At 37.9% G+C, this 27,742-nt stretch overlaps 1 protein-coding gene across 1 annotated transcript in view; it reads right to left on the bottom strand.

Annotated features, from left to right (window-relative positions):
* Positions 1-27,742, bottom strand: part of CNTNAP5 (contactin associated protein family member 5) — an 877,159-nt gene that overhangs the window by 636,233 nt on the left and 213,184 nt on the right. Inside the window, exon 2 of the mRNA XM_061199178.1 lies at positions 15,542-15,646. Within this exon, the coding sequence (XP_061055161.1) occupies positions 15,542-15,646 (105 nt within the window). The remainder of the gene's footprint in view (positions 1-15,541; positions 15,647-27,742) is intronic.

Here is a 27,742-nt window from a genome sequence, read left to right on the forward strand (position 1 = left end):
ACAAACAAAACCCAAAGTTAGCAGAAGGAAAGAAATCATAAAGATCAGAGCAGAAATAAATGAAATAGAAACAAAGAAAACAATAGCAAAGATCAATAAAACTAAAAGCTGGTTCTTTGAGAAGATAAACAAAATTGATAAGCCATTAGCCAGACTCATCAAGAAAAAGAGGGAGAGGACTCAAATCAATAAAATCAGAAATGGGGAGGGAGGGAGATGCAAGAGGGAAGAGATATGGCAACATATGTATATGTGTAACTGATTCACTTTGTTGTAAAGCAGAAGCTAGCACACCATTGTAAAGCAATTATACTTCAATAAAGATGTTTAAAAAATAAATAAATAAATAAAATCAGAAATGAAAAAGAAGAAGTTACAACAGACACCGCAGAAATACAAAGCATCCTAACAGACTACTACAAGCAAATTTATGCCAATAAAATGGACAACCTGGAAGAAATGGACAAATTCTTAGAAAGGTATAACCTTCCAAGACTGAACCAGGAAGAAGCAGAAAATATGAACAGACCAATCACAAGTAATGAAATTGAAACTGTGATTAAAAATCTTCCAACAAACAAAAGTCCAGGACCAGATGGCTTCACAGGTGAATTCTATCAAACATTTAGAGAAGAGCTAACACCTATCCTTCTCAAACTCTTCCAAAAAATTGCAGAGGAAGGAACACTCCCAAACTCATTCTATGAGGCCACCATCACCCTGATACCAAAACCAGACAAAGACACTACAAAAAAAGAAAATTACAGACCAATATCACTGATGAATATAGATGCAAAAATCCTCAACAAAATACTAGCAAACAGAATCCAACAACACATTAAAAGGATCATACACCACGATCAAGTGGGATTTATCCCAGGGATGCAAGGATTCTTCAATATACGCAAATCAATCAATGTAATACACCATATTAACAAATTGAAGAATAAAAACCATATGATCATCTCAATAGATGCAGAAAAAGCTTTTGACAAAATTCAACACCCATTTATGATAAAAACTCTCCAGAAAGTGGGCATAGAGGGAACCTACCTCAACATAATAAAGGCCATATATGACAAACCCACAGCAAACATCATTCACAACGGTGAAAAACTGAAAGCATTTCCTCTAAGATCAGGAACGAGACAAGGATGTCCACTGTCACCACTATTATTCAACATAGTTCTGGAAGTCCTAGCCACGGCAATCAGAGAAGAAAAAGAAATAAAAGGAATACAAATTGGAAAAGAAGAAGTAAAACTGTCACTGTTTGCAGATGACATGATACTATACGTAGAGAATCCTAAAACTGCCACCAGAAAACTGCTAGAGCTAATTAATGAATATGGTAAAGTTGCAGGATACAAAATTAATGCACAGAAATCTCTTGCATTCCTATACACTAATGATGAAAAATCTGAAAGAGAAATTATGGAAACACTCCCATTTACCATTGCAACAAAAAGAATAAAATACCTAGGAATAAACCTACCTAGGGAGACAAAAGACCTGTATGCCGAAAACTATAAGACACTGATGAAAGAAATTAAAGATGATACCAACAGATGGAGAGATATACCATGTTCTTGGATTGGAAGAATCAACATTGTGAAAATGACTCTACTACCCAAAGCAATCTACAGATTCAATGCAATCCCTATCAAATTACCAATGGCATTTTTTATGGAGCTAGAACAAATCATCTTAAAATTTATATGGAGACACAAAAGACCCCAAATAGCCAAAGCAATCTTGAGGGAAAAAAACGGAGCTGGAGGAATCAGACTCCCTGACTTCAGACTATACTACAAAGCTACAGTAATCAAGACAATATGGTACTGGCACAAAAACAGAAACATAGATCAATGGAACAAGATAGAAAGCCCAGAGATAAACCCACGCACCTATGGTCAACTAATCTATGACAAAGGAGGCAAAGATATACAATGGAGAAAAGACAGTCTCTTCAATAAGTGGTGCTGGGAAAACTGGACAGCTACATGTAAAAGAATGAAATTAGGATACTCCCTAACACCATACACAAAAATAAACTCAAAATGGATTAGAGACCTAAATGTAAGACTGGACACTATAAAACTCTTAGAGGAAAACATAGGAAGAACACTCTCTGACATAAATCACAGCAAGATCTTTTTTGATCCACCTCCTAGAGTAATGGAAATAAAAACAAAAATAAACAAATGGGACCTAATGAAACTTCAAAGCTTTTGCACAGCAAAGGAAACCATAAACAAGACGAAAAGACAACCCTCAGAATGGGAGAAAATATTTGCAAACGAATCAACGGACAAAGGATTAATCTCCAAAATATATAAACAGCTCATTCAGCTCAATATTAAAGAAGCAAACACCCCAATCCAAAAATGGGCAGAAGACCTAAATAGACATTTCTCCAAAGACATACAGACGGCCACGAAGCACATGAAAAGATGCTCAACATCACTCATTATTAGAGAAATGCAAATCAAAACTACAATGATGTATCACCTCACACCAGTTAGAATGGGCATCATCAGAAAATCTACAAACAACAAATGCTGGAGAGGGTGTGGAGAAAAGGGAACCCTCTTGCACTGTTGGTGGGAATGTAAATTGATACAGCCACTATGGAGAACAATATGGAGGTTCCTTAAAAAACTAAAAATAGAATTACCATATGACCCAGCAATCCCACTACTGGGCATATACCCAGAGAAAATCGTAATTCAAAAAGACACATGCACCCGAATGTTCATTGCAGCACTATTTACAATAGCCAGGTCATGGAAGCAACCTAAATGCCCATCAACAGACGAATGGATAAAGAAGTTGTGGTACATATATACAATGGAATATTACTCAGCCATAAAAAGGAACGAAATTGAGTCATTTGTTGAGACGTGGATGGATCTAGAGACTGTCATACAGAGTGAAGTAAGTCAGAAAGAGAAACACAAATATCGTATATTAACGCATGTATGTGGAACCTAGAAAAATGGTACAGATGAGCCGGTTTGCAGGGCAGAAGTTGAGACACAGATGTAGAGAACAGACATATGGACACCAAGGGGGGAAAACTGCGGTGGGGTGGGGATGGTGGTGTGCTGAATTGGGCGATTGGGATTGACATGTATACACTGATGTGTATAAAATTGATGACTAATAAGAACCTGCAGTATAAACAAACAAACAAAACAACTAATACTAAACTTTCATTGGGTTATCTGTATGGAAATATGTTAATATAAATGTTTCAGACATTACATGAAATTTCTAAAAATCTTATATGTTCTGGTATAATGTTATAAGTCATAATCCTAGTTATTACTTTAAAATGTATATCTCAGAAATAACTAATTTTCTTGTCAACTGCATTATTATGAACTTTCATCAAATCTTTAACCGTGGTCATTTTTAAGTCTTTTGTCATTTACAGACAGTTCTGGGTGTACTCTGATGCTTTTGTAAATATGTTCCTATAAAAGGGTTTCATCTTCAGGAAATTCATGGAAAAGACTCTGACAAGTACAGGTTTCTGGTACCTGACTGTACTGCTGAACTGAATGAATCAGCATTTTCAGAACTCTAATGAAAAACTGATGAGCTCATAAAAGTGCTAACAAAAGATCAAGATGAAAAAAATTAAAAAAAATTAATTACATGGGACTGAGTGAACTGATGAGGATGAGTATAATTTCTGTGACTTTCTGTTTGAATTTAAAAAAAGAAAAAATCCCACATGGACTCAGAGGCAAAGAATATACAAATCAATTTTCACTGCAAAGTAAAGGAGCTGTTGCAGTGGAGGATTACTGGACTGAATGTCAATATTATGACATAGTATGAGTGTGTTTCATGTTTGGTAATTGCAATCATTGTTGCTTTTGTTGTGGTCATCCATGTACAATGCTTGGTGTCAGTCCATTTATCTCTTGTAAAAATAAAATACAGTGTGTGTGTGTGTGTGTGTGTGTGTGTGTGTGTGTGTGAAAAAAAAAAAAAATTAAAAAAAAAAAAAAAAAGAGTGGATATATGTATACGTATAACTGAATCACTTTGCTGTACACCTGAAACTAACACCACATTGTAAATCAACTATACTCCAATTAAAAAAAAATAAGAAGGCAGAGAAGTGAAAGTGTAATTATTGGGGTTGAAAGTGGTTCTGATGGGGACATCCTTAGGGCTCCCCTCTGATCCCCTTTAGCAGATGGAGGTGCCCCCAGCTGCATGCTGGCTGACAACTAGAGCTGTCTGTTCCCTCCTCCGGAGATTGGCCCTTGACCAAACAGAAGCCTTTTTGCCTGGGAAGCTACCACTTTCCGTCCCCATCACTACCAGTGATGGGCGGATACAAGGTTCAGAACGTGGTTCCCAGTGTTTCAAGGCAGACTGATATTCATGGTGCAATCTGTGGTCCAGAGCATCCCCTTGGCATCCGAAGGAAGCTAGACTTCAGTTGAAACCATATATCTTGCTGGCTTCCTCCACCACCTGCCGCCTTCCAGCTTAACCTGTCTCCAGAGATCACTACCCCCCAAATAATTTGAACAGGAATTTCCATCTTAGCTCAGCTTCAAAGATCTTGTTCTTGTACTGAAGTGGTGAAGTCCAAGGAATAGGAGCGCCAACAGCCTCTGTGACAGCACGTGTCCTTGGCCACACACCTGTGTGTCTCCCTGTGTTTGTGGAAGAGAGCTGTGTTATTGCTCTGAAGGGTTCCGATACTCATCACTCAGACAGTTACTCTGTGATGTCCTGCTATAACTATCTTCCCTTGTGAAGAGTAGAGCCCTGAAGGTCCTCATGGCTCAGAAAAGTGTATCTGGCTGCACATTTCAGAGTTTAGAAGTGACACAAGAAGTGAGGAAGTTCAGCAGGAGGGCATGTGGAATTCAGAAAGTGTGAAGTTTGGTCCCAAAGTTTGGTCCCACATTTATGGCCCTGGCAGGGCAAGGACTGATTCACATACACATAAAAACACCCCAGCATTTTTAGAAACTTAGGTAAGAGGGTCGTGTATAAAAAACTTGAAAAGATTCTAGAACTATGCTGTTCAATATGGTAGCCAAAAGCCACCTGTGGCTATTTAAATTTAAATTAATTTAACTTAAATAAAAACTTCAGTTCCTAAGTAGCACTAGCCATATTTCAATAGCCACATGCAGTTAGTGGCTACTTTGTTAAGCAGCACAGCTATAGAATAGTCCATCCTTGCAGAAATTCCTATTGGCTACCACTGCTCTACAATTTCTCTTATAAACTTGTGGAAACTGAGTTCTATTTTAATTTGGCAAATCAATACAATTTAATTCTATCCATCGGCTGCTCAGGCCTAGAGGAGGTTTAGTGGATTATTTATTCCTCATTTAACGACCATATGATTATTGAGTTCCACCCATGAGTAAAGCAGTGTAGAAGATTGGGCAGCCAGATAAGACACACTTTCTGTTTTCAGGCATATAGAGAAAACAAACAAACAAACAAAAAACACGACTGTCCCAAGATCTTTGAAGGGAAAATGGAGAAGTGGCATTGAAAGTCATTTAACACTGCAGATGTCATATTATTGACATTATCACTTAAAACTTCTCTTTCGTGAACAGCATGCATTTTGCACAGCTGAACATGCTATACTTATCTTGGTTTCCTGAGGTCATTTTGTTTGAAAGATCGTGCCCAGTCTAAGTCTGATGTCTGACTTGAGTCACTTACTCCGTGACTTTCAGAAGTAATTTCTCTACTTCTATGAAAATAATACAGTTAATGTCTCCTTTACCAAGGATCGAGATGATATATGTCAACACATAGATTTCATGACCGTGGGCACAAAATGTATAAGTAACAGTTTATCATTGTTACCCCAAGAGTGTCATCTTGGATTAAAACAAACAAACAAACAAAACCTCTGGCCTCAGTTCAAATTTCCATCAGGAAATTACTTCTTTGATTGCAAGATGTGCAAGATAACCCTGCAAAATAGCAAGAGATATAGCTTGAGAGAGAGAGGAAGAGACATCATCATTTATTCTCTTACTCTATATCAAATTATTAGTCTAAAGCCAGTCAAGGTAATTCCATCACCTTCAACTGTGATTGGGTTCAGAAGTGAACAGAAAATCTGCTGGTGATTCAGCAGAGGAGTGGTTGGGTGAGCTTGGGTCCGGGAAGACTTTCACTGCCCCAAGCAGTGGTCCACAGTCCTCAGCACATCAGAGTCACTCACAGAGCTTGGAACAATAGGGATTTCTGGGCCCTCCTGCTGGAGTTTCTGATTCAGGTGGTGGGGAATAAGTCCAGACAATCTGCATTTTCTAACACATTTCTAACACATTCTAACACATTGTACTGCTGTTCTGAGGAATCACAATTTGATGGCTTAAAAGTAAGCCATGGTCTCTTTGTTTCCCAGAACTTTGTTGAGTCTGGCTGAGATGTTGGGAGGCTTATTAGCTCCAGAATGATTCTGATACTGAGGATGACATCATTGAACTGAATTCATCAGCCCTGGAGCCTGTCCTCATTGAGGACTTCCTTTTATGTAGAGTAATACGTTTTATTTTTCATTCTTTTAAAAAATGTAAAACAAAACACAGATACAGAAAAATCTCACCAAACAAATATTTCGCTTAAATTATTGCAGGGTAAACACACTTTTAACTACCACAGTGTTCAAGAAATAGAAATACAGACACCTCTCAATCTCCATGTGCCTAATAATTTAATGTTTATTCAAGCTAGTGATTTTTTTTCATGCTAGTGAGTTTTCTGTTACTTACACACAAAATTACCCTCAGAAAGCTATCCCAGGGGTAATATTTGATTGCTCTGGATATGTTTGTGGAAGAGATTTATTAGAAGCAAGTCCTTAGCAAAACTAATGATAAGGATTCTTTTATAAAATCTAGATTTTTATCAAATATGTACACTGATTAGAAAAACAAAGCCCAGACACAATCAACTGATTGCATAAACGAATACTATAAGGCAGATAAGTACAGTTTGAAACAGTCGAAGTGGGCCCTAAGGAAGGGAGAGCCCTAGGATAAGGGGCATTTGAACCTGAATCCTGGAGAAAGATGAACTGAACATTCATAGCAACTCCTGTTTTCCGATTCCTTAGAGTTGGTTATATGTTACCATTTTCAGTCCATATGGTGGATTCAAAAATCCTCAGCTGATCTTTTTTTGTTTATTGAAATTTGATAGGTATTTATAAAGTTCCCTTAAAGGATTCTTTTTTTTTTTTTTTCAAGCTATGGAGCTGGGCCTTTTTTTTTTTTAACTGGAGTAATATTGATTTAAAATATTGCGTTTTTTTGTAGGTGTACAAAATCTTTTTTAGTTATGCATATACATATATCTACTCATCTTTGGATACTTTTTTTCCCCAGTGACTTTATTTATTTTATATTGGAGTATAGCCGATTAACAATGTTGTGATAGTTTCAGGTACACGACTCTGTACAGCAGTGATTCAGTAATATGTACACATGTATCTATTCTTTATAAAATTCTGTTCCCATTTAGGTTGTTACATAGTATTGAACAGAGTTTCCTGTGCTATACAGTAGGTCCTTGTTGGTTGTTGGTTATCCTTTTTAAATATGGCAGTGTGTACATGTCAATCCCAAACTCCCTAACTATCCCTTCCCTTCACCCTTGCCCCCCAACCCCAGTAACCATAAGTTCATTCTCTAAGTCTGTGAGTCCATTTCTGTTTTGAAAATACATTCATTTGTATCATTTCTTTTTAGATTCCGTATAGAAGCGATATCATCGATATTTCTCTTTTTCTGTCTGACTTACTTCACTCAGTATGACAATCTCTAGGTCCATCCATGTTCCTCAGCTCATCTTTTTAAAATGTATTTATTTATATATTTATTTTTTCTTAGCTCACCTTCTTTAATGTCATTTCCACAATGTCTTAGGTGAAAGACATCTTCCAGAGGGATTGAGTGAATGGATTGGATTGAGTACATCCTACCTAACTACTCCACGTTAGACAAAGCAAGAGTATCCACCATACAATATACTATTCAAACGCAACTTCTTTCCACCTGGGTGTGACACTCATTGTGAATACAGCAGTACACTGCCGGTCATTAGACAAGTATATGTCATGAATTATCCTGCTCTTAATTCCGTTACTACATTTTTAAGTTACGATGTTTAAGTTAAAAGCAATGAACTGAGGAATTGCAAAGGACCTTGTCTCTTGGCAAAGTATTAGTTTAGCAACGTCAGACTGGTGATTCACTGAGCTGGTATTTTAAAGGCTGCCTCTTACACATATATACAATGGAATATCACTCAGCCATAAAAGAAACGAAACTGAGTTATTTGTACAGAGGTGGATGGACCTAGAGTCTGTCATACAGGGTGAAGTAAAGTCAGAAAGAGAAAAACAAATACCGTATGCTAACACATATACATGGAATCTAAAAACAAAAAAAGTTTCTGATGATCCTAGGGGCAGGACAGGAATAAAGATGCAGACATAGAGAATGGACTTGAGGACACGGGGAGGGGGAAGGGTAAGCTGGGATGAAGTGAGAGCGCGTCATGGACATATATACACTACCAAATGTAAAATAGAGAGCTAGTGGGAAGCAGCCGCATAGCACAGTGAGGTCAGCTCAGTGCTTTGTGTCCACCTAGAGGGGTGGGATAGGGAGGGTGGGAGGGAGATGCAAGAGGGAGGAGATATGGGGATATATGTTTATGTATAGCTGATTCACTTTGTTATACAGCAGAAACTAACACACTATTGTAAAGCAATTATACTCCAATAAAGATGTAAAAATAAATAAATAAATAAAGGTTGCCTCTTAGAAATAATACCCACTTGGCTTTTCAAAGGAAGTGACCAGTCATTGGGAGCAAAATAAAGTGTGAATTGCATGGGTTTATCTATCACTCTCTATGTGGCAAATATTGATGTTTAGAGTCTTTGAAGCATTATAGTGAGCAAAAGTATTCGTAAGATTCCTCCTTCCCCCCTTAACATCATTTTCTTTTGCAATGATCCTAGCTGAATAGAGAAAGGGTCATCACATGTGATTTGTCTACACTTGAGACAGTGTCCCAAGGCTCCTATTATATAGCAGAAGATGTCTATCCTGTATCCCTCAGTGATCCATAGCTGTCCTAGTAAGAGAATAAGCCTTGGGCATTGTTTAAATATTTAGGTCAGGTTAGTTTTGCCCACAGGCATATTAGACCACAGTATGATTTTCAGGGGCATGGAGTTCGTGTCTCTCTTTCTTCCTTGATGCCTAAATATCCAGTCTTTGTGGTTAAAATACTGACAACCCCAGTTGAAATGCCAAAATTACCTGAAAGGGTTGACTATCATGTCAACAACACCATTACTCAGGTTAAGATCTCTGATCAACATGAATAAAGTGAACATGGTGTAGACAGAATTAGTTTCAAATATAAGTCCTACCAACAACTAGCTGTATATCCTTAGATCAGGGACTTGACCTCTCTGAGTCTCTTTTGTAATCTTTAAAAATATTAATAATACCAACCACTTAGAGTACTGACGTGATGATAAAAATAAAGCTGAAGTTTCTATTTTCCAGCATGATTCCTTATTCATAATGACTTAGCCAACTTTGATTAAGAATTGAAGGAGTGGGAGTTTCAGGGATGCACCAGCACAGTGCATCTCAAATTCAAACGTGTGACTGCAACAGTTGTTAAAGCACAAGTTCTGATCCAGAAGTTTTGGAGCAGAGACCGAGATTCTGCATTTGCAACAAGCTCCCAGGTGATGCCCATGTTACTATGCAGCGTCCACACTTTGAGAAGAGAAGGTGCATATAAGGCAACAAAGGAAAGCATAGAACCTGATGTCTGCCATTCCTGGGGGCAGCCAGGACAGGAGAAAAGAAAGAAAAGGTGCTGAATAGAAGGAGAAAGCCCTTCAAAGGGAGAGAAGGGAATCCAGTGACAGATTTCTATACACCGCATGGTGTTTTTGAACAGATTAGATTGTATCCATATCACGTCTGGCTCAATCAATCCAGTTGGGACCTTCTTTTGCAAGCAGGCACTGTAGTGCTGCCGATGAAATAGGGTCCTCGGTATTGTCACCTAGCTAATCAGGAACAAGTCCCCAGACAGCTGATATCATGCTAATTGTGAAGACCCTGCTTCCTGAATTGTTCCCAATCCACACCTCTTCAGGAGGGACCAGACACCGAAATGAAAACCAACATCCAAAGCCCTTCATGGGTCCTTAGCTTTTTGCAACCCAAGCGCTGCCCAAGGGGGAAAGAAAAAACGTGCATCGATTTTGTGCCAAAAGGAGGAAAGATTTTTAAGCCTCTCCATTTGTCCATGAGCCCGGGAAGCTGAAAATGCCTTGACATTGAAAAAAATCAAAATCTCCATGGCAACAAAGTTGTCATGCCAGAAACATGATCTCTACTTACACAGGCAAGCATCTCAAAAATATAGTGAGTGAGGAAGAACTAAAATTTCAAAATTCTATTGGTGGTGGGGGGAGGGAAGGATGGGAAAGAAAAATACAGACCTTTCCTCTCATGGGGTCGAAGATGTCCATTCCTATTTGCCTTCTAATCACATAAAGTAAAAACTTCCCCTCACTCTCAAGCGGCTCTAACCCACACAGGGGAGGCTTCATGCTGTGTCACCAACTCCTGAGTTTCCTGCCAACAGTAAGGGCTTCTCACAGCCCAGCCAACTTTAAGCCCAGATCAAAAGCTTTCTTGCCACAAAACAAATCACATTTGACAAAATCAGATCCCTCCTAAACCACAATTATACATATTGACTTGGCAACCTCCGTTAAGGGTGATCTGACCCCCAGTTTAATGTTTTTTGTCGTTTCTTTCAAAAGTAATTAGCTCTCTTCTTTGCTTTTTCTTTCTTTGTGTGTGGATAAAATGTGAGGAGTGTCTGAAAGTGAGAGAACAAAAATTCCATTTGGCCGATTTCTTCCTTAGATGAGATAGCAGCGTGAAGACTATTAGTGGGTTTTAACCATCTAATCTCTCTCCTGGTCCAGTGAGCTGCCCAGACCTTGGTGGCCACAGTACCTAAGGTCAAAGGCTGTTTCCAAGGGTGTGTTTTCTAACATAAAGATGAGCTCGTCACCGACAGAACTCAGACTTACTTTACTCAGGGTCTGAGAGTACTCATGAGCATGCCTTTCCCATATTTTTCTTTTCAACTTCTGTGTTGATCTCTGCTTGGGACATGACATCCTTCCCAGCTGTGCCCCTTTCCTTCCTGGTGTAGGTCAGAGATGTGTACGCTTGAGTTCTGAGCACACAGTGGAGGTGAAGTGGTCCTTAATTACCTACGTTCAGTGTATGCCACAGGTGTATATGATTCCCAGGGGATGTGGCAGTGTTAAATGGTGTCTGAAGACCTGCAGGGCCTTTATCTTTGTGAAATAGTTCAGCAGTGAGGAGCTGGGACGATGCCACTGAGCCCATTCATTTCAGTGAGGAAGACTTAGCTTTACGGAAGTCAGGAGTTTTACAATGTGGATTTCATCTGCGGTGGAAAACCAGGAAGTTCCTTGACAAGTGCGTGGAAGGCTGAATGGGGTAGAGTAGAAGGAAATCATGAAATATTGAGTTAAGGGAGTAAATGAATGAATGAATGGAGTATATTAAAAAATATCCAAAACTTGGAAATCAAAAGAGAGTTAAGTTTGATCTTTCAACATCATCCTGGGGCAATTTTTAACAAGTCTACTCAACGATCATTTAATTCTCAAGGAGAATGTACCTGTCATTGGGTTTTGCTATTCATTGGCTCATTAGACCTTAGATATTATGAAGCTACATGTTAACCCATAAATGTTTGTCCAATAGAGAAGACATTATCCCCTAAGACATTAACTAGTTTTGTATCCACCTAGAAATTTTATTCTCATAGTCTTTTCTTTCCTTGCTGTGCCATGGCATTTTTATCTGTGAAATCGAGATAATAATAATAATAATACCTACATGGAGGGTAATTGTGAGAATTAAGTTGATGTGCCTTAAGGGCTTAGAATAGTTATGGCTAAGTATATTGTTGTGGTCTTTAGCTGTATGCTGGTAGGTATAAGCTGCTAACAGAAGGATTATTAACTAGGCATAGGATCCATCCATTCAGGGAGGAGCCAAGCCTGATAATGACAGTGCTAGGAGCAATTATTTAGCATCTTGGCTGTGAACTTGCTGTTAAAAACACTATACGGAGAATTCAAATTGAAAGCAAGATGTTCTTTGAAATTTCCATGTATATCCGACATTATCGTAGATTTCAAACCAGGTGCAACAGTTTGCTCTTTGGGGTATATTTGCTGTCTTTCCTTTTTTAAAATAAAAAGGAAGTTTTAAAGGAGGATATGTAGAAAAAAAGGGTTCATTAGACAGGGCTCTAAGTACTTCTAGGCCATTTCAGTGGACAGACAGCACATAAGGCTGTTTTTAGCTGGAGACAAATAAATTATTACTTAATACTGATATTTTTCAATGTAAATTAAAAATTACAGCTTTCTCAACTTTCTAAATTTTATTTTAGAAAACTTATGACAAACCCTTCTTAATATCATTAACATAATAGCTTTTGTTTTATGATAATTATACTATGTACGTTTATAGTCTATGTGTGTATTATATATATATGTGTATATGTACACATATACTACTATACACATACATATACACATACATATACATGTATATGCATTGTGTATATATTCTATTACATATGGATTGTGTATATATATGTGTGTGTGTATATATACACACACACACATACATACACACACACACTGGTTTTATATATATATATAAACAACCATGGATATACCTACCTTTTTCTATATAAATGACTCTGACTCTGTATATATCCAACCATATGTATATAATTAACTCTCTTTATATATCTTACTATATACATATGTGTGTATAAAAATACACACAATACATAATTTATATTGTGTACATATGTATATATATGACAAAATGATAAAATCAATATTATCACTAACCACAAATATTAGCTATTCATTATATGGTAATTTGTGTTATCCATGTATACTTTTTATGAGTAGGATTTGTACCTATTTTTACCAGCTATGTGCCAGAGTTTTAGTACAATGCCTGGCACATAGTAGGTGCTCAGTAAATATTAATGAAAAGATTTGTTATTCACGAATTCATCCAATCTAGTAACTTGCAACTCTTGTTGCATTTTAGAATCACTGGGAAAGCTTGTATTTATTTAATTTATCAATATTCATTCTTGGGTCCCATTCCAGACAATTAATTCAGAATATCTGGGAGGTAGGACTCAGCATCGCTACTTACAAAGCTCTCCTATTTAATTCCCTTTAAGGGCAACGGTTGGCCCTGTGAATGGACCTGTGCCGCATGATGAGTTCTAGACCAATGCAGCCCGACTCTCCAACTGTGTCTCCTGTCTGGCCTTCCTGATTTGGACTCTAGCTGGGAGAAGGAGGAAGGTCAACTTCCTTTCTGCCTACGCTCATGCTAACCTTGAGCTCAGGCACACAGGTACCCCCAAGAGCAGGATAATGATAATAAATTGAAGGAGAGACATCTGTGTCCTGCCGATATCTGTCCATAAAGGGGGGAGCTGGCCTATGATCAGACTCACAGCTTCTCCAGAAACTGCCAAGGAGCTACTGAGGCAGTCTTGACCTTCTGCCACCGCACGATTGGGTGGGACTGAGACCAACTCTGGCTCCGGATGCCCTGTGGAAGAGCCTCTATTAAAATCTGCCAACCTGTGTTTCTTACTGAAATGACAAATGTAACTCCCTGCCCCAGTCTCTCTCTACCCTGCAGTGAGAAGGAGCTTTAGAATGTGCAAGTCTGGTCTTAGTCTGCACACGATGCTTCAAGGCAGGCATTACTGGTCCCCTTTACAGATTAAAAAAAAACAAGGTTGACAGCAAGTAAGTGACTTACAGATGCTCACAGAACTTGTAAGTAAACGCCACAGCCAGCATTTGAACTTGGGCGGAATACTTTCCAAACCTCTTTTCTCTCTAATACACCCTTCTTAAACCTGTGTTAGTAAATCAATTTGCTAATGTGGTTGGGAGCAAAACTGTGGATTCAGATGACTTAGATTTGAATCCAAGCATTTCCCCTTCTTAACCTCATGATTTAAGGCACATTATAAACTTCGTTGAGCCTCAGAAAACCTATCTGAAGATAAAAAGGTAATAATGCTTACCTTGCAGTATCTTTGTGAAGACTAAATATCATAATATGGGTGAAATGCTTTATAAAATTTTTGGCACAGAGAATTCATAAAAAGGCAGTGTTAGTACAAAATTGTCATTAATATTTCCCTGCTGGGTCTTTGATTAACCATTCTTTTCCCTTTAGAATACCATTCTTCAATTCCTCTCTCAACAAAAACACAGAACTTACTAAGTTTTAAGTTATTGATTGCATTATACCAGAATACTTGTGATGTGTAGTATGAAACAATAAGTATACAAATAAAAATTACAAATCAATCTCACTCTGAATGGAGATTCAAAATCAGAAATTAAAATGTAAACAAATTAAATCATTCTGCACTTTACAAAAAAAATATCAATAGCACCTCAACGAATTAGGACTTACTCCAGAATGTAAAGATGGATCAACATTGGAAACTTACTAATGTGATTGACCTCATGTATCAATGGGAAAATATAGTCAAGATTAAATAATGTGAACTCTCCCAGATGAGTGTACCTCTTGAAACCGCATATCAATTTTTTCTTAACTTGAAAAAGTGTTTAGAGTGTTCACTAGGTATGTCAATAAACAAATATCATCAGTTATTTTAAGTCTTTGAAAACTAAAAAATTCAACTATAGAACAATATATATATATATATGCATTATAAATATGATTTAAAATATATCTCTCTAGATATCCAGCATCATATTTGTTAAAGGCATTTCACATGAGACATTAGTTAAGGGTGTCCGCACTCCCTTCACTCATATGCTGTAAAGATACACATTCAGCATTTAACCACAGTTACCTCTAGCTGGTAGCATTACACAATTTTTGTATTTTATTACTTTTACTTAATAGCATTTTATATTTTTAATGTTAGAAACATTTATTGTATTGTAAAAATTAAAGTTATTGAAGGAAAAATCTTGGTAGATTTCATTCTTGCTCATGATAACATGCTATTATAATAGTATATTTTGGTAGCTATTTATGTTAGATGCATGAAATATAAAAATAAAGCAAATTAAAAATATTTGTTCACAGAGGCGTTTTATGATCATCAAGGAAGAGGAAGGTGGGTTCAGGGGAACAGTACCCAGTATAACCAGTATTCTCTGAATATCCATTATGTGCTGGGAAACATGGTTCCATTCTTTTAATGTCCCTCTACCCATTCTTCTCCTGAACACTGCTCTTGGACAGGATCCCAGCACATGGAGATACTCCCTTTCTTCCATTTACCCATTGTGTGCTTATTCAGCGCTTGCCTTTAGAGTTTGTTACCTACTCACCAACTCTTCGGTTGAGCTGAGCTGGGATGTGAGTACCATTGAGGTCTGAGGAGCTGGAAAAAGCCACTGGAGAGAGCAAGGATGCTAATGGATCATCACAGTTGTCTAGAACGAAAGGGGAGAGAGAGAAAATTCCATTAGCAAGAAGTGTTCCATAAAGAGAGAACTCAAAGCATTAACCACTGCCACTTATTAAATACCTCCTCTGATCAAGGCTGGTACTACTTGTTTCCATGTGCTGTTTCATCGACTCCTCACAACAATCCTCAAAGACAGGGGTTAAGTTTCTTTCACAGTTGGGGAAACTCAAGTTCAGAGATGTTAAGTAGTTTGTGTAAGGTCACAACACTAGAAAACAGCGTGGCCACAATTCTTGCCCAGATTTGTCTAACTCAAAATCCAACTATCCCTCCATTCCTTTGATCAACCACTTGAGCAAAGCCTCAAATTATGGTTAGTGAGCTTCTTCTATAAAAGAGGAGATGGTTTTAAAATGGGGAACATTGTTTAACTACTCTCTCATCTTCAGTCCCTAAGGACTCTTGTAATAGTTCTATCTAGAGGGACAGAATAACTTAGAATTTCTCACTCCTAGTTGCGTGAAAGTCTTTGGAAAATGAATTACTGATTTTAATAATTCACTTCTATTCTATGAAGTAGTAGAGAATAGCCCCCAGCCTTCCCTAAATGTGGTAGGTATGTATCCTAAGACTTCTTTGATGCTGACCAGATGTGGAACAGTGTGGAGCCATGGGCAGAGATGTGGTCCTGACAATGTAGATATGCTCCTCTGATTGCCCTGACCATCCAATCTCATGTCCAGGACTCTGCTCTTCACAGAGCATATTGGAGCTTGTAATCATTCATTTATTTGTTTGCATTCTCCAATAGGTAACATGCTTTTTGTGGGATCTTAGCAAATAATCTGGCATATAATAGGCTTTCAATAAAGGTTTACTCAAAGAATGAAATGGTGAGTAAAGGAAGGAAGTAATCAATCAATCCACCTAACAGTACCAACACTCTTACCATTTTTCCATTTTGTATACAGTTGATCTTAAAGAACATTGCAAAATGAGTTCATGAAATCTAGACATACCTCACTCAAAACAAATTTGAAACGTGTTATTCAGTTTGAATGTCAACTTCATGGTGTGAAATGCTCTCAGGAAGAGCTGAGTTGACATTCTTAAAAGAAAATGTACATAGGATTATGAGGTTGCTTGTTTACACAGCAAATTCTTAGGGAGCAGTATTTCATCTAATTGCAGGAAAATTAATGAGATACATAAGGATTGAATTTTGTTTGTTCAATGTGTTAAAAAAATCAACTGGCAAAATACATTTTGAGTTTTTCCCAAACACAAATGTTTGAAAAATATTTTGAGGCATTTAACAAACACAAAATAGAGCCAGATCCTCACTGAGGAGGAATAACACAAAAATCAGAGCAAGGGAAAAAAATCAGAGCAAGGGCACCTCAGTAGTTACGGTCATTCTGAGAATAGAAAACAGAACTCAGGGCCACTTTACCCCAGGCCTAAGATGCAAGTGAGAGGGGTTGCATGTACCCTTCCAACACAATTGCTTGGGAACGTGAATTTGTTACTCTATTTATACGCTAGGAAACAATACGAACATAATGGAAATCTTCCATTTGCTTATGCTAGTTTCATCATCAGGAAACAGGTGAACGCCAAAGCTTGAACCCAACTGGACTGAGCCCCAGAAGAATACACCACACACACACACACACACACACACACACACACACACACACACACCCCAAGCACCACAAAGTATTTCTCTTCCCAGCCATGTTATGAGCATCACCTACCCACATCTGTAGTTACAGCTACCATCCAATTTCAGATAATATCCCTCCACTCCTACTCAATAACTCACAACCCTCTTAACACCCACTTCCACAAGCAAACTGAAGATCTTTTAAAGGTCAAGTACCATAATTATTATAGTATTTATGTATTTCTTAAACATATAACATGTATAAAACTCTGCTATCATTTTTTTCAATATTTTTTCTTGAAGTATAGTTGATTTTACAATGTTGTATTAATTCCTGCTGTACAGCGAAGTGATTCATTTATACATATATATATACATTCTTTTTCCTATTCTTTTCCGTTATGTCTTATCATAGGATATTGAATATAGGTTTCTGTGCTATACAGTAGGACCTTGTTGGTACTGCTACCATTTTTATTAGGTTTTTATGTGTTTTTTTTTTTTTTAATTGGTTGCTGATGACATTTTTGAGTATTGTGCTCCTAACCCTATTTTTTTTCCCCCAGGTAGTAATTGAAGTAACCTAATCATTTCAATTTAATTTAGTCCAATAAATATTTATAAGGTCCTACTTTATGCTTGACCTTGAATAGGCATTGGGATACATTTGAGTAAAATTGAGTGTCAGACTTCAAGGAGCTCAGAGACCATTGAAAAAAATGAAGATATAAACAAGTCAATAAATGGATGGGATGGTTGAGGAGACTTTTCACCAACATTACATCCAAGCCAGTTACATGAGTACCTAACAGGTCAGATGTCCAGGCAAGTGTTCTTTCCTCCAGCCCTGTGCAGTCCCCTTTTCCACCAGGCACTGGCCTCGGGGAGAAGTAAGCTTCCAACCACACTGGCCTCCTGACGTCAGCTGCTATTTCCCCACTGCCCAGTTCCTCTTGTGAAATGTACCTTCTTTGTATCTCCATTTATAGGGTCAGTGTTTCCATTTTGGAAATTGGTAAACCCATTGGAAACAATCTGTGCTAATGGAAAGGTCCAGAGAGGATTCTTCAGGGCCCCTTTTCTCATGGACCCTGGACATTGCAGTGGCCTTTAGAGAACATGTCTGAGCTTTTGCTCCCCTACCCCTAAAAGTGATAAGAATGGGAAAGTTTCCAATCAGAAAGAAAAGAAAGACCACCCCCGCCTCCCTGGCCAATAGGTAGATCCCTCTCTCTTCTCTATGTCATATGAACAAACCTGACAAGTCACCTAAACTGAGAATAGACCAGGACTCAAATTGGTAATCAAATTACCCCTAGTGGTTGGGAATTAAGAATTTGTCCATATAAGCATTCTCAATGCAAAATGTGTATTACTTTTAAACCTGTCCTATTCTTAAAGCAGAGGAGAAACAATCTAGCATAAATGAGGACAGTACAGTTGACACTTAACACGGGTTTGAACTGTGCAGGTTCACTTATACCAGATTTTTTTTCAATAAATATGTTGTACAGTGGTATAGGATCCGTGGTTGGTTGAAAACAGGATGAGGAACCTCAGATTTTTCACTATGTTGGGGGTAGGTGCCCCTCAGCCCACGTTGTTCAAGGGTAAACTGTAATTAATTTTTTAAAAATTCCTGATTTGGGAAGGCCGGGGATAGTGGATGGTGTCAGGATGACTAAGACTGAGAGAGCCTCGTTCTAGACTGGTTTCTTCTCTTGCCTTGGTGACTCCAGATAATACATCCCAATGCACTAAGCTGTATCTCCATTGTCCACAAAATCGAGAGAGTCATCTCTGCCACATCTAGCCATAGAATCACTTTAAAGATGGAATGAGAAGAGATGGAAAAAGTTCCCCTTTAAAGGATAAAGCACAGAATAAGCCCAGGAAGTAGTATGTGAATTGTCTGTAATACCTGCTTGCAATCCAGAGCAACCATTTTCAACAATTTTATTCCTGGGATCTCGTGTGTATGTTACAAAACCTGCACAAGAATTGACATCACCAAAAGCTCTTTTGCACTAAAGGTTTGTGGTCAACCTGATGAGCAGGAGGATAGGAAGTACGGGGGAGGGGAAGGGGTGAAGACACACAGGAGAGGGAGGGTGGCATTGCATCCCCTCTGTGGATTGGCAGCCTTCCTGAAAGGGGGCCGACATTGCACCAAACACATGGCTAGGAAGCAAAGACACAAAGTACCATCTGCTCCACCATCCCTGCAGGCTTTAAATAAGCAGACCCATGTTGTTGTTAAATTTTAGGAACCACTCACATCTCAGCCTTCTGACAGTGTGTTTGCAAGCTAAATCCATCAGTTGGTTCTTCCAGAAGTGTGGTGGATGTTTATTCGTATTTACATAAGGAAAGAGGAAAGGGTGAAGAAATTCTGGGAGGGAGAGAGATGTTTGAAGTTTAGGAAGAACATAAGTCGGGACTCGAAGTCAGGCTTCCGGTGGAACACAGAACCTGGAGAAACCATGATGATTTTTCCAGAAATGAACCACACTTCACAGATGCAATGGCATAGTAGAATATTTTCAAAATATTTCCTTTAAAAGCCCATTCATGGGCTTGTTCTCTCAAAGATGTGTTGCACAAATCAGGGGAAATTAAAAGGCTATTTAAAAATGCAAACCTTTTTTCACATTATTACTGTCCAATTTTCTTTGACAAATAACTGCCACCTTGTTTTCCTTTACACCATAAAGGTCAACTCCAAACCCACCCCTGGCCCAGGCAGATAAAAATCCAGACCTATCAGTGGGTGTTGAATAACCCCAGTCCTATTTGCAAATGACTTAGCCCCACATTCAGAGACTAAGATGATGTCAAAACCAGAAGGAACCTCTGAAATTGTGGAATTCAAGCCCTCCCTTCACTTTACAAATGAGGACCTCAGGGTTGAAGGAGATGACAAGCTTGCTCAGGATTCGTTAGTTTTAATTAATAGACTGGCCTGGATGGAAACCCAGGTTTCCTCAATCCCGGATGGTGACCACTAGGTCAGAATTACCTGCCGCCTGTGCATAAGTCTGGTAATCATTAGTTATATCACTCTTCATAACATTTGTTTTAACAAATGACTTATTTTCTGCAAAAGGCAGGGTATGGTTTTATTTCCTGGATAACAGAAAAATGTTGAAGAATAGTCTATAATTTTTGAAAGAATTTGAATTTCTTGCTTTTTTTTTGGCCTTCTTTATTTCTTCCTTTGACACTCTCTCCTACCCACCAAAAAAGGGGCAAAAAAAAAAAAACACACAAAGGCAGGATGAAAGAAAAAAAATGTATTTGTTTCCTGATTAATATTTGTATGCATAGTCAAGGCCAGCCTTTTCTTTGATATTTTTAATCTGAAGAAGTGGGGATAATTTTTCCCTTAATATACATGTACAGTTAAATACTAAAGGCCTTCTTTCACCTTAATTAAAAGGTAAAGGCACAAAAGAGAATTCTGAGTAAATATGATATTTACACAGCTTCTTAGAAATAATCATTGACTCTTTAAGATGATTCTACTTTAAGTAACATTTTTGGTTGTCAGTGTATATTTTTATTCATTATTATTAGAATACCAATGGAGTTACTGATGGTAACTGAAGTTAAATTGTGAGCATCTCCTTGATTACCAGAGTAAATTGTCTGTATATGGGTATTTGCAGCTTCAGGGATTCATTTGTATTTATAGGTGAGATAAAATTCCTCTTAGCATTGCACACTTAATGGCCCACTTTGTTTAAAAGACATAAAGCATGTGTTTTGTGTAGTGCCTACAAGGAGGCTTAGAAGTGGCAACTCACGCTTTTAGCTTCATTTATTTTTCCCCTTGTTACCTATAATTTCACTTAGCAAGCAACAAAAATAAATACTCTAATATTACTCTTGACTCTGACCCTGTCCCTATTTTCCACCATGAAATCCTAAAAGATAAATTACTCCATGATGCGCAGACCAAGAAAAATGACTCTCTAAAATGAGTCACGAAAAGAAGGTCAAACCTTCTCTATCCTGACATCCATCTTCACCATAATGCAGTGCTACTTGCCTTTTGATTAGCAGCAGTGCTACTGCTGGATACACATGGTCGTGCTCTTTGCTGTGGGAAGACAGAATGCAAGTCAAAGACATAGACCCTGAGCTCAAGGAGCCAAGCATTTACTCTGGGTTGAAAGATAATCCATGTATTTTTTTAAAAGCTCCTTACGTGTATGAACGATTATATGCAGGAGACCTTTGGCTTGGGATACAGGAATCCTGGGTCCTCTTCTCCCTTCACTGTGAATGTGCTCTCATTTTTACCTTCCTGTGTTTCAGCTCCCTCCTCCGCGAACGGCGCAGGTGATTGTTCACTTGTTCGATCAACAAACTTTAACTGGGCACATTCTAGGTATCAGAGTTTCTGTCAGGCTTTCGAGGTAGTAAAAGCAATTGTAACCAATTCCTCCCAAATGGTGGAGATGGACACACCCTTCACTGCTCCCCAGCTGTGACTGGTGATGGACAGATGGGGAGGAGCCAGGGCATCCCGAAGGGGAGGTGGTCCTGTCTAGGGATTAACAAGGGTGCTCTGGGGTTCTTTCTAGGCTTTTAAAATCATTCTATTCAAGATTTTAGGAGAGACTTGGTTTGGAGGTACTGATCTTCACTTATAAGTGACTTGCTAGGACTTGACCATAATCAAACCCACTGAGAACCATAACAAGGCAGCAGTGGCAGCTATAATTCTTTCCTGCCTCTGGGTCAGTTCCCCTTCTAGGTGGTCAGCTGTCCCTGCAGCGCAGCCAGCAGGAGATATCACTCATACTGGATGGGTGAGCAGCCTACAAGTTTCTCTGTTCATTTCACACTCTAGTCTATGTTCAAACTGGTCTTTGAACCAAGGTCTGTGTGACTTTGTGCACATCTTCTGTCTGAAAATCTGCTTCCCATCCCTAAAATGGTGGAAGGAAAGCCTCATAGTCTGGCAAAGGTTGGTCTCCCATGTGATTATCTTGTGTGAGTTTAGCTCGTTCCTTCTTGGATTTTCAAGAACATCTGTACATAGATGTCCCATAATTAGCCCAAAGACAATGGCTTCAAAGTATACTTCCCTAAATTTCTTTCCTCTCAGATTACCCTAACTGCCACTGATGGATTTTTTTTTTTTTTTTTTTTTTGATTCTCAGTTTAGGGATATCAGGCTCACAATTGATTGCTTTGTTCTGTTTTTCTCTTCTATCCTTAAATCTAATTTATCAATTACTTAATCTGATTTAAAAAAATGTTTCTTAAGCCCCTCAGATGGGAGGCATATGATATACTAATCATGTGTGGGATATAAAGCGTCATGTTGAGCAGGGATTTTTTTAACTACAGTACTTAACATCTGGGACTATGTATATGTCCAATAAATCTTTGTTTAGGGAAACGGTGAAAGTTACAAGCCTTACCATTTTTTGTTGTTGTTGTTGCTTAGAAAGATCTCTCAGATTTATACTCTATTTTTTTTCTCCCTTGCCCACTACTTGATCCTAATTCATGCTTTTAAATATCATGTTATGATTTTATAAGTCTGCTGAGTTTACACTGGGCTCTACTATCATTGAAGCATTCTTTCTAAAACACTGTTTTCAACATATATTCTTCCCCATGACTTATTAGGCATGCCAGCCTCAATTTGGCTTCCAGAAGTAGCATCATGAAAATGAAAGAACAAAGAGGGAGTTATTAACATAAAACAGGTCCAAACTGAGCATAAGGCAGGGTGTCACTGATGAGGGGCCACAGGAGGATCAAAGAGTCAGAAAGTAACATCCAACAAGCAGACATCAGGAGTACGGGGCTTGTTGTTGGGATACGCTTTCGTCAGGGGACCATGCCCTCCAAAAGAATCACTCAAGATTGTGAAATTCAAATATGCTGAAGCTATCAATTCTTTAGGATTATGAATGGTCCTTCTTAGCTTAACTGAATTAGCTAGATGACATGAAATCTTGGATGTGTAGAAAAGGTAAAAATCATAGATGAAAAGGCTTAGAAATTTCTGGAATATGAGAAGCTGAGATTGGTGGCTGGATTACTAGGGACGGTTTTAGAAGAGACTGGTAAGGAAAAAGCAAATCTTTGAAAAAATAAAATTTTCTCTCTTTTAAAATTTCCTAAATCCAACTTTGTTTCTATACACTCCTGTACCCTTCTCTCCATCTTCACCTATCAATATTCCATGCAATACACAGACAAACATGCGTACACACACACACACACACACACCATTATAAAGTAGAGCCAAATCAGTTTCAGAATTTACTGGATTTTTAAGCAAAGCTAAATACATGAACAAATGGGATGCATGACACATGATAATCTTACAATGATAAGATTGGGAAAATGGGAAAAATAAGATTAAAAACTTTTAAAAATTGCAAGAAGAAAGAATGTGTTTTTACTTAGTGCATGGTTCAAGTGATTATGCATAGGATATTAAAAGGAAGGAAAGGCCACAACTGGAGAATTGTAAAGATAGTGTTTCTGTCAATTCAGTACTCATCAGAGTTGAGAATTTCTTTCCTTGAGCTGTGTCTCGAGCTGTGTCTCTCAAGTAGATATCTATTCTTTTTTGAATACACTGGAGCTAAACTTCCAATAGCTAATAGCCTGTATTGAGTGGTTCTAAATTACACTGAAAATCCTGGTTATTCAGGAAACTACAATCTTCACGTGCAGCTTGATCAATCCATACACATTTATAAAACCCTCTTCATCTCTAATGGGTCTAGGCATAGAGTTCCTAAAGGAAACACTACAATCTCTGTGTGTCATCAATCTACTCATGAAAATTTAGGAAACATGCCTGATTGAAAAGATAGGCTTGAGTTGGGGACTGGCCAGCTGGCTGATAGCACAACCCCATGTGGGTCAATGCCAACCATTTATGAGCAGATGGGATAAACATGTACTGATAATTTGAACAAATATGGATTCTTATTGGTCTTTGTAGGTGAGAAAATGTCAGCTCAGGGACAGCAGCAGTGGTACTTAAGATCATAATCTGGCTCTGTGTGTGTGTGTGTGTGTGTGTGTGTGTGTGTGTGTGTTTTCTGGACCAATTGGAGACTGCAGTATATCTGGAAAGAGGCAGACATTGGAGCCCAGCCCAGTCTGAATTCAGATCCTGACTCTACAGCTTACTAATTATATGTCCTTTGGGAAGTTATTTAATCTCAGTCTTCTCTACGTATAATGGCGATCATAATTATATCCAGGCTTGTCGTGAGAAAAAAAGAGACAATTCATGTCAAATATTTAACCCAGTGATTGGCACATGACTGGATACATGTTAGTTTCCTTTATTTTCTATCCTTCTTCCTTAGATTCAAGCTCATCATCTCCAGCCATTGCTTTTTAAAAAATGATCTTTCTTATACCCTCTACTATGCCTTTTTTTACTTTGTCCATCCAGATGGTTTTAAGACTGTTTCTTTATCAGCTTTTCAGGGTACATAGGATAATTCTGCGCCAAGAGCTATTCTGTTTATGCGTTGCGTATGCTCCAAGACAAAACACAGTACACTTTCTAAGTTTTATCACATTTTTTCTTGGATGCATTCAATAGTTCTTAAGCACAATGTGCCAGGCATCCTGCTATCTGGTCCACAGACTGTTGAGCCTAAAAGGGAACAGGAAGCACAGCTCTTATATAACATTACGAGGGATGAGGCTGTACAAAATGTTTGGATTTCTTTCTAGTCCTTATACTTTATTTATTAAAAAAATCTTGTGACATGTTAAGTAGGGCCTTCCATGTTTGTGTTTTTGGATTATAAGCTTAAAAAGCTGGGAAACACTGCTTTGGGTGAGACAGTCACATCAATTTGTATTTTAGAAAGTTTGCTCTGATTTCAGGGAGGAGAATGGAGCGTGTGTACGTGTGTGCATGTCTGGGGTGAGGATGGGGGGAGGAGAATGAGGGTAAAAGACTGGTGACAAGAGGACCCATTCAAAGCCTATAGAAATAGTAAAGAAGAAATAATAAAGGCCTGAACTAAAACAATGGTAATTGGGATAGGGAGAAGGTAAGGCAATTTAATTATATAAGAATCATCATTGCCTGCTGATTTGAAAGGGACGTAAGAATGAAGGATCATGTCAAGATTTATGGTTTCAGTGATGCTCTATTTTATTATCCTAGAGACTTGGGAAGCTCAAAAATTGGTTTCTAAAATTAACAAATTTAAATCAAGCAAAAGAGAGACAATGAATGAATCACACATCAAAATGATGTCCAAATGATACTTAAGACTCCTCATCTTTCTTTTAGATAAATATAATAAGTAGTATCAGGGGAGTAAAATATATATATGTATGTATGTATGTGTGTATATATCTATCTCAGATGGCAAGTCATAAGATGCTATAAAGAGATGCATTCTTTTTTTTCATATTCTTTTCCACTATGGTTTATCACAGGATATTGAATGTAGTTCCCTGGGCTATACTGTAAGACCTTGTTGCTTATGCATTCTCTATATAATAGTTTACATCTGCTAGTCCTGAACTCCAAATCCATCCCCCCCACCCATCCTCCCCCTTGGCAACCACAAGTCTCTTTTCTATGTCTGTTTCTGTTTCATAAATAAGTTCATTTGTGTCATATTTTAGATTCCACCTATAAGTGATATCATGTAATATTTGTCTTTCTCTGTCTTGCTTAACTTCACTTAGTATGATAATCTCTAGGTCCATCCATGTTGCTGCTAATGGCATTATTTCATTCTTTTTTATGGCTGAGTAATATTCCATTGTGTATATATACCACATCTTCTTTATCCATTCATCTATCGATGGACACTTAGGTTGCTTCCATGTCCTGGTTATTGTAAATAGAGCGGCAATGAACATTGTGGTACATGACTCTTTTTGAATTATGGTTTTCTCAGGGTATATGCCCAGTAGTGGGATTGCTGGGTAGTATGGTAGTTCTATTTTTAGCTTTTAAAGGAACCTCCATACTGTTCTCCATAGTGGCTGTATCAATTTACATTCCCACCAACCATGCAGGAGGGTTACCTTTTCACCACACCCTTTCCAGCATTTATTGTTTCTAGATTTTTTGATAATGGCCATTCTGACTGGAGTGAGGTAATACCACATTGAAGTTTTGATATGTATTTTTCTAATAATTAGTGGTGTTGAGCATCTTTTCATGTGCCTCTTGGCCATATGTATGTCTTCCTTGGTGAAATGTCTATTTAGGTCTTCCACCCACTTTTTAACTGGATTGTTTGTTATTTTGATATTGAGCTCCATGAGCTGTTTGTATATTTTAGAGATTAATCGTTTGTCCACTTTTTCATTTGCAAATATATTCTCCCATTCTGAGAGTTGTCTTTTTGTCTTATGGTTTCCTTTGCTGTGCAAAAGCTTTTAAGTTTAATTAAGTCCCATTTTTTTATTTTAGTTTTATTTCCATTACTCTAGGAGATGGGTCAAGAACGATCTTGCTGTGGTTTATGTCAAAGAGTGTTTTTCCTAGGCTTTCCTCTAAGAGTTTTATAGTGTCTGGTCTTACATTTAAGTCTTTAATCCATTTGGAGTTTATTTTTTTGTATGGTGTTAGGTAGTGTTCTAATTTCATTCTTTTACATGTAGCTGTCCAGTTTTCCCAGCACCACTTGTTGAAGAGGCTGTCTTTTCTCCATTGTCTGTTCTTGCCTCCTTTGTCGAAAATTAGGTGCCCATAGGTGCATGGGTTATCTCTGGGCATTCTATCCTGTACCATTGATCTATATTTCTGTTTTTGTGCTAGTACCATACTGTCTTGATTACTGTAGCTTTGTGGTATAGTATGAAGTTGGGGAGCCTGATTCCTCCAACTCCGTTTTTCTTTCTCAAGATTGCTTTGGCTATTTGGGGTCTTTTGTGTTTCCATATGAATGGTAATATTTTTTGTTCTAATTCTGTGAAGAATGCCATTGGTAGTTTTGCATTGAATCTGTAGATTGCTTTGGGTAGTACAGTCATTTTCACAATATTGATTCTCCCAATCCAAGAACATGGTGTATTTCTCCATCTGTTTATGTCATCTTTGATTTCTCTCATCAGTGTTTTATAGTTTTCTGAGTACAAGTCTTTTGCCTCCTATGGCAGGTTTATTCCTAGGTGTTTTGTTCTTTTTTTTTGCAAGGGTAAATGGGAGTGTTTCCTTAATTTCTCTTTATGATTTGTCATTTTTGATGTATAGGAGTGCCAGAGATTTCTGTGCATTAATTTTGTATCCTGCAACCTTACCAAATTCATTGATTATTTCTAGTAGTTTTCTGGTAGCATCTTTAGGATTTTCTATGTATAGTATCATGACATCAGCAAACAGTGACAGTTTTACTTCTTCTTTTCCAATTTGTATTCTTTTATTTCTTTTTCTTTTCTAATTACCATGGCTAGGACTTCCAAAACTATGTTGAATAAGTGTGG

The sequence above is a fragment of the Eubalaena glacialis genome, chromosome 1 (assembly GCF_028564815.1).
Source record: "Eubalaena glacialis isolate mEubGla1 chromosome 1, mEubGla1.1.hap2.+ XY, whole genome shotgun sequence".
Lineage (NCBI taxonomy): Eukaryota > Metazoa > Chordata > Mammalia > Artiodactyla > Balaenidae > Eubalaena > Eubalaena glacialis.